General features: G+C 38.6%; 1 protein-coding gene across 5 annotated transcripts in view; it reads right to left on the bottom strand.

The window, feature by feature from the left end:
- Positions 1-1,492: 1,492 nt before the first annotated feature.
- Positions 1,493-12,695, bottom strand: part of ELP1 (elongator acetyltransferase complex subunit 1) — a 63,328-nt gene continuing 52,125 nt past the window's right edge. For 3 of the 5 annotated variants that reach the window (XM_082842768.1, XM_082842769.1, XM_082842767.1), the window contains 6 exons: positions 12,202-12,315; positions 11,414-11,525; positions 10,211-10,338; positions 9,674-9,828; positions 7,465-7,540; positions 1,493-4,685 (listed from right to left, as the gene is read on the bottom strand). In XM_082842768.1, coding sequence (XP_082698894.1) covers positions 4,618-4,685; positions 7,465-7,540; positions 9,674-9,828; positions 10,211-10,338; positions 11,414-11,525; positions 12,202-12,315 — 653 coding nt within the window. In that variant the 3' untranslated portion in view covers positions 1,493-4,617. Of the gene's footprint in view, positions 4,686-7,464; positions 7,541-9,673; positions 9,829-10,210; positions 10,339-11,413; positions 11,526-12,201; positions 12,316-12,695 lie in introns of those variants that run through there. The other 2 variants (XR_014326324.1, XR_014326323.1) reach the window with 2 other exon arrangements.

The raw sequence follows: 12,695 nt of genomic DNA on the forward strand, positions 1-12,695 counted from the left end.
TAGAACATATAATGATACAATAGAACAGTTAGAGTTAATTGATGTTTCCAGGACATTACATCCAAAGAACCAGAATTCACATTCTTTCCAAGTGCACATGGAACATCCTCTAGGACTGACCACATACCAGGGCACAAAACAAACCTCAACAAATTTAAGAGTCTAGGAATTATTTGTAGCATCTTCTCAGACCACAGTGCCATGAAACTTGAAATCACAGAAAAAGAAATGCGAAAAACAATTACATGGAGACTAAATACCATGCTACTAAAAAAACAATGGGTCAATGAGGAAATGAAAAATTACCTTGTGACAAATGACAGTGAAAATACAACCATACAAAATCTAGGGGATGCAGCAAAACCAGTTCTAGGGGGAAGTTTATCACAATACAGCCCTTCCTTACAAAACAAGAAAAATCTCAACCTAACCAACCACTTAAAAGAATTACAAACAAAACAAAGTCAGCAGAAGAAAGGAAAGAATAAAGATCAGAGAGGAATAGAGATTAAAAAAAGGACAAAAACCAATAAAAGCAAAAGCTCTTTCTTTGAAAGGGCAGACAAAATTGACAAAACTCTCCAGGCACAAAAAGACAAGAGAACCTAAATAAGCAAAATTAGAAATGAAAAATCAACCAGTTACACAGAAATACAAAAAACTATAAGGGAATACTATGAACAATTATATAGCAACAGATTTGAAAACCTAGATGTAATAGACAAGTTTCTAGAAAGACAGAGCCCACCAAAATTGAATCAAGAAGAAATAGACAATTTGAAAAAACTCCCTACAAAGTCCAGGACTGGATGGCTTCACAGGTGAATTGTACCAAACATACAAAGAAGAACCTATACCAATCCTTCTCAAACTCTTTGAAAACACTGAAGAGGAGGAACAAACACTACCAAAGACATTCTATGAAGCCACCATCACCCTGATACCAAAACTGGACAAAGGTATCACCTAAAAAGAAAATTACAAGCCAGTATCTTTGATGAATACAAATGCAGAAATTCTCAACAAAATATTAGCAAATTGAATCCAACAACACATGAAGAAGATCATACATGGGACTTCCCTGGTGGTGCAGTGGTTAAGAATCTGCCTGCTAATGCAGGGTACACGGGTTCAATCCCTGGTCCGGGAATATCCCACGTGCCATGGAGCAGCTAAGCCTGTGCACCACAACTATTGAAGCCTGCGCGCCTAGAGCCCGTGCTCCACAACAAGAGAAGCCACTGCAGTGAGAAGCCCGCACACTGCAATGAGGAGTAGCCCCCACTCTCCGCAACTAGAGAAAGCCCATGAGCATCAACAAAGACCCAACACAACCATAAATAAAAAATCATACACCAAGTGGGATTCATCCCAACTTCACAAGGATGGTTCAACATATGCAAATCAATGTGATACACCACATCAAAAGACAAGACAAAAACCACATGATCATCTCAATAGATGCAGAAAAAGCTTTTGCCAAAATTCAGTGTCTATTCATGATAAAAACTCTTTCCAAAGTGGGTAGAGAGGCAACATATCTCAACATAATAAAACCTATTTATGACAAACCCACAGCCAATATAATACTCAATGGTGAAAAGCTGAAAGCCCTCCTGCTAAAATCTGGAACAAGACAAGGATGCTCACTTTCACCACTTCTACTGAACATAGAACTGGAAGTCCTAACCACAGCAGTCAGACAAGAAAAAGAAATAAAAGGTATCCAAATTGGGAGGGAAGAGGTAAAATTTTCATTATCTGCAGATGACATGACCCTGTATATAGAAAATCCTAAGCACTCCACACAAAAACTACTAGAACTGATCAGTAAGTGCCAGGATACAAGATTAACATACAGAAACTGGTTGCATTTCTTTACACTAACAATGAAATACCAGAAAGGGAATGTAAAAAAAAAAATACCTTTTAACATCACAGCCCCAAAATAAAAATACTTAGAAGTAAACCTGACCAAGGAGATTAAAGACTTATATGCTGAGAAGTATAAAACATTAATAAAGGAAATTAAAGTTGATTCAAAGAAATGGAAAGATATCCCATGCTCTTGAAATGGAAAAATTAATATTATTAAAATGGCCATACTACTGAAAGCAATCTACATATTTAACGCAATCCCTATCAACTTACCTATGACATTTTTCACATAACTAGAATAATCCTAAAATTTACATGGAACCATAAAAGACCCAGGATTGCCAAAGTAATCCTGAGGAAAAGAACAAAGCAGGAGGCATAAACCTTCCAGACTTCAGACAATACTACCAAGCTACAGTAATCAAAACAGTGTGATATAGGCACAAAAACAGACACATGGATCAATGGAACAAAACAGAGAACTCAGAAACCCACACACCTATGGTCAATTAAACCTTAAAGGAGGCAAGAATATAAAATGGGAAAAAGACAGTCTCTTAAGCAAGTGATACTGGGAAAGTTGGACAGCTGCATGTAAATCAATGAAGTGAGAACATACCTTTACACCATGCACAAAAATAAACTCAAAATGCCTTAAAGCTTATTAAGAAATCCTCTTCAATTATGACTATGAAAAATCCCTCAGATGTGTGCATGTGTGTATATATGTAGATACATATGGAAAATAAAGTTATTTTAAAATACGTGGCAATGCTAAGAAATTACACCAAGCTATACTCATAAAGACATAATAAAAACATTAGCTCCTGCCTCTGTTTTTTAAAGAAGTCTAAATTTAAAATGTGCATTTATCGGAGAAAGTCCTCTGCAAGTTTCCTCTTGATGTCTGGAGCATCTGAACAAAGCTGATTCCATGGAACAAACTAAATAACTGAGGCTTTTAGCTTCTTGCATGAATTTGCTTTGGGAAGAGGCCAAATTTGGGGGAAGAATTATATACCCTTCTCTAGAACTTGACAAAATCTTTCCCACAAATTAAGCATTCACAACTCCAAGGAGTTTCTCCTTTGCCCATACACAGCACTTTTCCCCATGAATTCACCCTTGACTTAGCCTTCAGTTTGGAAGGTCTGCTCTCACTTGCTTCTACTCCAAATGAATAAAATTCCATCTTGCTCAGAGAGAGAGTAACTGATAGTAATTTGTATTCACACAAATTCTTTTTTGCTGCTTCAATATATTATTTCAAGGAAAGTGAACATCCATGCAAAGTCACACCATTATCAACAGACACATTTACTTCTATTTCCCACCCATCAGCATGGGTCCCTTTACTATTATCCATAGCAAGAGCACTATAATATATTAAAATGACATGTAAGTTACCATGTTCATTAATCCACACCAAAGAGTAGTCACAAAGCACTTGCAGCCTTTCAACGTTGGGCACTTAATTATAGATATTCTTCTTCTACTTTTTCTATTATTTTGTGAAAATTTTCAGACACACAGAAAATATGAATTATACAGTGAACACACCTAGATTCTAAAGTTTACATTTTGCTATACTAGGCAAAGTCTTCTTTAGTTACACAATTCTGGGTATACCTATACTCTGATGTCCTGTTAGTTTACGTAGAGTAATAAAGGTCTGGTTCTGGTATTAAAAGCATGAAAGAGATTGTTAACCTTACCCAAGAGTCAGCCACAAACTACTGTGAAAATGAACTGAGCTTTTTTCTAGACTCACTGAAAAGAGATAACATTCTCATTTCTTCCAAAGAAAATAACTAAAAGACAGAGGTCAGTTAAGCACCATAAAGAAAAATAAATGAAATGACCTAAAATACTGACAAAAACGTTATGTTAAAAGAAGCAACATTTGGAGAAAAAGGAGTAACTTACTACTGTTCATGCCTATGATGCACACTGCTCACCATCCCAAATGTACGCAATACTGTTTCAGAAATTCTAATCTGTTCCAGCTCTAACACTGCTAACTCTAGCAGAACATTCACAGGCAACAAAAATAGTCCATACGGACACTGTAGTGATAGGAGGCTCAAACCAGTTATAACTGGAAGCACATGACCTGTCAAGATATTACAAAATAACCGCTGTCAGCCTAGGAAAGCTTAGAATATCAAAGGATAGATTTCACTTTTCACTCTGCTTTAGTTCAAGGTGAAGTCATTTAAATGATTAAATTTGACCTATTGTTGGGAGCACTAATAGCCATGTTGTTTATATATAAAGCTTTCCTCAAGGAACATAAAACAATTTAAAAACATTATTTTACTTTTCTTCACACTTTTGAGGTAGCAGCCACAAAACATTCCCAGTTAACTGAGGCACGAATCAATCCTGTGATTTGTCTACAGTCCCAATATGATTCAGACCTGTAGCTGGGAATGAAACCCAATGTCCTGATTACCATAAATACCAGAAATATGCTCTCAGTCAGCACTAAGTAGAAGAACAGTAATTTTTACAAAATGATGCTATATGGGTTAAAGCTTAAAGCCTTGCTAATGATTAAGATTATATGCAAACTAAAACAGAACTGGTGTCTGCTGAGGTCAGCTGCACAGAGCAGCTCTCCGTAATGCTAAGGTAGATGGTCTTACTCTCCCCAGTTCCCAGCAGCCAGGCCTCGAGGAGTGAGGAGTGGAAGGAAAACAGCCTTCTCTGCCAGAGCCCTCCTAACTGGGGTCAGAGTCACTCTAGAAGGCTCAGTTTCCACTGGGTTCTTCTGTTGATCTTTGGTGGTATAAAAAGCTCAGCATCTGAAAGAAAGGAGAGGGAAATTGTGATAGGCACACTATTTTTTCTTGGTGGGAGCTGAGGCAAGTAATTCTAAGCTAAAATTAGGCAACTGGGCTTTGCACCTACAAGACGACCATCAGAACCAGAGTTAATGTTCCATCAAACTATGCACCTAACATCTGTACATTTTACTGTATGTAAAATTTACATCATATGTAAAATTTACATCAATTTTAAGAGTAAAACAAAGTAGTGGCGTGTATTCAGTATGTAAAGTTAATGGACAGAAAATGCTTTATGATAAAAATTTCTGCAAACACACTGATCAATAAAAATGTCCATATTTTTAAAATATAAATAAATGGAGGCAGCGGGTGATGGTTGGGGGAAATCTGTCACCGTTAGATAAAACTCACAGGCCCTCTTTCAGTTAGATTTATGGAGTCTCTTATCTAAGTAGGAATCATATACAGGAAGTAGAGACATGAGAAAACATGCATATATAAAGATGGTCTTTCTCAGTATTATTCATAGTACATCTGTATATATGACCCATACAGACATGAAAAATAATTTACATGAATATTTTGAAATGTGTGAAAAATGCTCAAGATAAAATGTTTTAAAAACATGGTTTTCATTATACATATATACATGCATGGTACACATGTATGGCTAGAAATTATTAAATCTTAATTTTCTTTGCCATACTGTACAATCCAGATTTTCTCTACTAATCATAACAGTTTTATAATTTCACATACAATTACTACTCTCTACACCCCCAAACAAAAATCTATATAGACAGAAAGACCACAAGAAGTTTCGCTTATTTATAATATTGGAAAAGCCTACTTAAATTCATTGTCAACAAGCTCCATAATTTTATGTTAAATAGTGGGTAAACTTTGAATGAGACTCCATCATTTTTTAAAAAAGAAACAAGTTATGAAAATAATGTATTTTATTTTTAAAAATTAGACATAACTACAATTATATTTGATTCTTAGACTTAACTAAATATAAATACCAAGTATTGACTTATTGGCAGGAAAGAAATTATTCTGACAAACTGTATGACAGCAGGACATGACATCTTTCACATTTCCATGTTTGAATTTCACAGCACAGAGAGAGTCATTTCACAAAAACATTTTGAGGGCTTTATCAGTTTTTCCAAGGACTTCTCTTAATCCTTTGATAGTCAAATCATACTCATTTGAAGAATTTTGTTATCAACTGTAACAAGTCCAGTTTCTCCATGATTTAAGCACTACTGTGGTAAAAGGTTAATCCATTTTATGAAATGGATTACATTTTTGCAGACTTGCAATCAACCTGCATGGTACTACGTTGCATCTTAACATGAAACAATCAGAAAATGCCCCATCAAGTCACTGATCCCCTACTACTACTGTTAGCTGGGAAGGGGCAGGTGAGGAATATTTGAGAGGAACTAATTTTGTGAGTAGCTCATCGGCCTCTTTTTGGGTTATGAGAACTTCTCCTTTCCTAAACAATCTACACTAGTGTTCCTACACAGGGACACGGATAATACATACTCTGATAATGAGGAGCCTCAAAATTTTAAAGTCTTTAAGGCTCAGCTGGGAAATGGAAGTGCTCTTTGATAAAGCCAACTAGACCAGCCTAGAGAAAGGTGTGACTGAACTTGACCTGAAGGTCAGCATCAAGCCAGCAGTGAGGAAAACAGGACAGAAATCACAACTGGATTCGACACATTACAAACTAAACAATTACCAAACAACCTCTGGTCTGAGATGAATTGTAGCATCTCAGAAATAAGTGTACGTTTTGGGACTGATACCAAAGGCAGCTTGCCAGCCTCCAGGAAGAAGGGGATCTAGGCATACAGCAGTTAACTCTCTGCATGTATGAGCTTAGCTGGAACAGAAGGTGGTTAATTTTTTCCTGGTAGCAACATAAGCCATGAAAGTTAAACTTGACATGGCTTCCACAAAGTCTACTTCAAATGTCATCAAAATGCTACCACAGTGTAGCATTTAAATGAAAAAATTTCAGAACATTGCCTCTCACATGCCAGAAATGCAAATAGCAGCCGTAAAAACTGCCACCTTTTCAAAGCTAAAAAGAAGTTGCTGTGCTTGACTGATCCACATGAAGGGCAAATACTGTGGCACCAAATTGATCTGTCAAAAGGTTTTTAACCAACTTTCAAAAGAAAGGCTTTTAACTTTGAGGAATATGTAACCTAACTGATGAGAATCCTCTCCCCCCCACCACAAAGAAACAGAACATTTTAGGAATTCAACAGAAAATGCAGATGAAATGCTAATCTTCTTTGGATTTGTTTTCAAATTATACTGTTAATCCTAAGTATGACTAAAATGGTCCAGCTCTTAAGCAAGGAATATGAAAATGTCCCCAAGACACAATGTAAAACTGCCAATAGCCAAAAAGGATGATTCAGATGAATCCTTAAAATGTATGTGCAAATTAGACTGTTTAGGAGTCACACTTCTTCAACTGTGATGTGTCTGTATGGACTAGTGTATGCCATTGCATTAATACGTGTGTACGTCAGAACAATTTTTTTTTAATTATACATTTAATGTCACATTGGATTTCTTACCCGCTAACCCAGGATCCCAACACTAAAGGCATTAAACTAATTTTACTAAAGACAGACTCTTAGAACTGAGGGAAAATAGTAGTGATTCCCCAATCTCTCCTTATACTACTGACCATCTCAACACTTAGAAAAAGATACTCCTTCTGCTTAGTACTATAATAATTTAGAGAGAAAAAAATACTAACCAAGAACAGGAACTGAAGTCTTTTCTTGTTGATAAGAGGCCATGATACTATTTGCAGTAGAATTGGGACCTAGAACCTAAGTAGAAAGTAGACTGAATCAGCAAAGATTATCTTATAATTCTGCTGACTGCATATACCAAATCTCTACCAGCAATAAATAGCCTTTCATTTTCATTATGGTATCAAACACATATGTGATTTTAATTTGCCAGTTTCTCCAGTCTCAATTCAGACCTCTACATCTCCTGTCCACCAGAAGAACAAGGTAATGATGGGGGGAAAACAAAAAAAGAAAATCTCAGTGATATATGCCTGGTCCTTTCCAAATAAGTGAGCCATACCCTGGGGGGAGGGGATATAATAATAAGAGGTTATAGAATACACAGAGCACCAGACTGTACTCAAAGATTTGTGAGAATTTTTACATTAAAACAATTCTGTGCATATCATGGAGGAGAATGCAAACTCTGCACACGTGTTTAAGGTAAAACAAGAGACTTTGCAGGAATTCCACATCCGCTCGAGCCTCAGCAGGCACACTCCAGGCCCTCCGCCTCGCCTTCACTCAGGTCTGTGTGTTCTCTCCTGGCGCACTCTCAGCAGTGATGTCACATGCTCAAAACACTGCCATGTGACTATACCACGTAGTATACTGCATATATGACATTACCATGCTTTACCAACCAAGGCAAAAACACAATTTTCCTGGTCATTTCCCCTAGAAGACTCGTAAGTTGGTATCTTAGATTTAACATGATCTGAATAGACGAGGATAAGGGAGAGCATTGGGAAGCATTATAAATTGTTAGCCTCGAAAGTACTAGTTCTGAAGGTGATCACATTTCTTCTAGGAAATACTTATTATAGTAAATTCAAGTATTTATGAGGGGCTAATTCTCAGTTGCTTTTATCTTTATGGTTTGTAAAATGCTTTTATATCTACCCTCTCACCTAACCTTCAAAACATTCCAATGAAGTATACAGGGGAGTATTATCCCCATTTATAACTGAGGAAATCGAGACCCAGTAAGCTTATGAGCCGATTTCCAGCCTCTCTCTCAGCTCCAAACCCACCCTTCCTATACACTGCTGGTGATGCTGGGACTGGGGGCCTGAGAAAACACCCCTCCTTGGACAGCCGTTATGCTCCAACAATAGCAGACACCAGCTGGACGGAGAAAAGAGAGGGAATTTGTTCCCTTGTTCGCTTGCTTTCACTCAACAGTAGCTCTGTATCCCGCAGCAGCTGTTTGTTCCAGTTTCTGTTTATTTCTATACGCTTAGACCCAGCCTCATCCTGCCCCCTCGGCAATACCAGCACCAGCCAGCTGCCACCCCCTTCTCCAAGGTTCAAGAACCAGATCTGCAGGGGCCTCACCTCCAAGCGTCTAAACTCTAAGAATCCCAACTCTTCCTTTTGTTCCTTCAGCTTTATGGGTACAAGTGGCTGTCGGGTTTCAATCTCAATGTTCCTTCTCTGTGTTCCCTTACTGCCTTCTCAGTCCTCTAGTACTTGGTTAACCAGTTCCATATATTAAACTCTCTCTGATAAAATAACAGCTGTGGTTTTTGTTTTTCCTTAATGGACTCTGACTGATAAACCAGCCTTTCTGGATCAAAACTGAAACTTTGAACAACAGACCTGAGATGTAAGAGACTGAGCAGATATACACAATAAATAGATGACAATATATTAGAATTCTTGATGGGACACAAACAGCTTTAACATAATTAGCAAGCTTGTTGCAACAACACAGAAGTGACAAGTCAAATTTACCATAAAACAAGAGAAAAAGCAATTGTCTGAGCTTCCTTTAAAGAACTCAGATCCCATCCATAAGTCTGAACAGAGAGGTGAGAGGCTAGTTCTGGTCCTAGCTTGCCCCCTACCCTGACCAATCTCACTGAAGGTCAGGGCAACCATCTGACATCTGACTTTCCCATCTTCTCCATGACAGCAGTTTCATGCAGAAAGGAGAAATAAAAAGCAAACTTTACCTAGGCCAAGGTGTACTATGAACTATACTATCAAACATAAAATCTTACTGACAGCTTAAACATAAGCCTAAGACAATTTACCTATTGTATAGTATGTTTTAAGAACATGAAAATCTTTTGCTCTCACTATTAAGAGATTGTGTGAGAGTAATAACCTGTCAAAGTGATTAAAAAAAAAAAGAAGCACATTCTGTCTTTGAGGAAAACTTACAGGTGTAGCTGAACTCTGCTGGGGGGTGAGAGTCCAAATTTCTGGAAGTGACCTTTCCATTAGCTGCAGAGTATCTTCAAAGGCCTTCTGTAATTCCCTTCCTTGCTCGTCAAACTCAAAGAGAAAGAGTATCTTTAAAATATGGTATATTTCATCTAGAGAGAAGAAATTTGAGAGTAGTAAGTTGTATCACCAGCTCTACTGCTAGAATCCTAACAGGAGTTTCTTTACCAAGTGAAAATATCTAATAGCATACTACAATATCTCCCTCATTTTCTTCTTTCTCCCGAAAAGCTGGAATAATTCAACATATCTACTACAAAAAGAAAACAAACCCACTAGAGCCAAGCAGGAAAGCAGTGCCTCCTCTGTCTTTATCCTGGTTTCAGTGATAGTCTCTCACAGCTCAGGTAGGTGGATGCCAAAGAGGAAGACGTCTAGGCTATTGGCTGAGAAGTTTTGTTTCAAGAATGCACCCTGAAGTGACGAATCTACTATGTTTTTTGTGGGCAAGAATCATCAGTACTGAGAATATACCTTTCAGTTTTTCAGTGCCCTGCACCACATCACTCAATGCCTCCAAAAGGGCCAGATCCTCTAGTGGACTCCCTTCCTTGAGGCTGTGCTTCTTCCGTTCCGCTTTGCGCCGATTCTTAGATGATCTCCTGTTAGAAATTAGAGATGTTTTAAAAGGGGCTCTCCTTGTGCTGAACAGATTAAAATGGATGTAACTACTGGCCACCAACTTTCTGGGAAACCAGAGTATATACAGATGGTATTTGTATTTTGGGGAAAATGGTGAAGGTGTTAAGATGATACATAAAAATTAAATTGGGAGAGAAAAGGCAGGAAGTAATAAGGAAAACCCTAAAAAGTGATGCCTGGCCTTGAAGTTTTGATTAAAATACAGAATAAAATCAGATTTCATCTGATAATAAGAGGCAGAAAAATGAAAAGAACAAACAGCTTCAATTTTGTAGCAAAAACCAAATAAGTTTAAAGGCAACAAAATTAAGTTGAAGATAACAGACATACAAGATTGGAATTTGAATATCATAAAATATATATGAATCCCACATTCTCTCCTGCCTCAGAGGTCTTTAATTATGGCATTTGTTTTGTCTGGGACTCTCACCCCAACTCTCAAAGCCCAGTTCTAGGTGGCTTTCTTGCAGTTTCTGATTGCCCCACACAACCTCACAGGTCTCCATTCTGAATTCCTAAAGCACAATTTGGTTTAAATGTATAATCTTGCATTATATACTTTTGTTTCCCAAGGAAGAGTACAAGCTCTTATAACTCACATCTCCTTAAAAGGTTTTGGTAACATCCACTACAACTAGCTCGATTATGCTTCTGACAAGTTGAATTTTGAATTGAAGAAGTGTGAAATCTTTTTTCTTTATAATCTTTATATTTTTCTCAGTGCCTACACATTATAGTCACTTAATATTTCTTAAAGGAATAAAGTCAGATGTCATATATAAATTGAGTACCTAGTGTAAGCGCCATGTGGTTGATGGGCAAACACACAGGCCACGAAGTTGCAGCAGAAAACATTTCAAAGCTGAGTCTAATCTCTTAGATATGCTGCGAAGGTCCTTGCACAGCTTCCACAGGGCCTTGAAGAATGTCCTCCCCCTCCTGCTGCACTGTCCTGTTGGAAAACTGACCTATTTACTTGTACTTTCTCCATATACCCAGGGCATGGTCAATGTGCTGAATAAACATGATACATACGCTGATATTCTGGAGTTACTGTGGGAATATTTGCCACTCATGTCACTGCCACTCATGACACTGCTAGTTTCAGAGAAGAGATCTGACTCTTGACCGTGGGGTGCCTCATCATCTAGAGGAGAAGAACCAGACAGCATGAAAACTACCTGCAATGAGGGTTTACCTTCAGTGGGGTAAGGGAACTACAGTTAACCAGGTCATATCTAAGGACATGAAAACTAGTACAAAGTCGATCGCAAAATGAAATAGATAATATATACAGTTTTATTACTGTAAACTAGTACTTTACCAAACTTCTTTATTCTTTTTACATAAAAAATTTTTACTTATTTATTTATCTAGCTAGCTAGCTGCGCTGGGTCTTAGTTGTGGCATGTGGGATCTTTGTGGCCGTGTGCAAGATCTTCGTTGTGGCATGTGGGATCTAGTTCCCTGACCAGGGATCGAACCTGGGCACCCTGCGTTGGGAGTGCAGAGTCTTAACCACTGGACCACCAGGCAAGTCTTTTTTTTTTTAAAGCAAAGGAACTTCTGGAAATGAGGAGATCACTGTGTAAATACAGTAGTCTGCTGCTCTGGTCGGGGTGTGGAGAGAATGTTTGGCAGACCTCTGCCCATTGGTGCCTGGTCCTGCCCCCAAGCTCTCACCAGTACCCACAACAAAGACCCTCACAGACCCTCAGAGGCCTCGGACTTCCACTTGGCACACTAATCACACTGCGTGCTGAGACAAAGCACGATGCTGCCCCTCACCCCCCAAGCACTGGTGCCTTCAGGTGGGCACTCACCCAGATGCACCTGCTGTGCTTGCTCCTTGAGCTCTCGCACCACCAACAGACGTGCTTTATGGCGACTGAAGGTTGCTGTCTGAGAGTCCAGAAACGCCATATAATTTTTCTGGGCTAAGGGAGCAGATGGAAAATAATTTGAGCACGTTTAAACAAAGAGATAAACCTAGAGTGGGGGTGGTTAGCGAGGGAGTTGGAGCTTAACAAAGAAAAGAAGTTACCAGGTTTTTCAAGCAAGAATTTTTTCTTTATTGAGAAGTAACCAAAATTGCTATAGGAGAAAGAACTAGAGATTGAGATTCCAGATCTTAACGTTCATCAACATCATCCTAGAGGGCTTCCCTGGTGGCGCAGTGGTTGAGAGTCCGCCTGCCGATGCAGGGGACACGGGTTCATGCCCCGGTCCGGGAAGATCCCACATGCCGCGGAGCGGCTGGGCCCGTGAGCCGTGGCCGCTGAGCCTGCGCGTCCGGAGCCTGTGCTCCGCAACGGGA

The sequence above is a fragment of the Leucopleurus acutus genome (genome assembly GCF_964270905.1).
Source record: "Leucopleurus acutus genome assembly, chromosome: 7".
Classification (NCBI taxonomy): domain Eukaryota; kingdom Metazoa; phylum Chordata; class Mammalia; order Artiodactyla; family Delphinidae; genus Leucopleurus; species Leucopleurus acutus.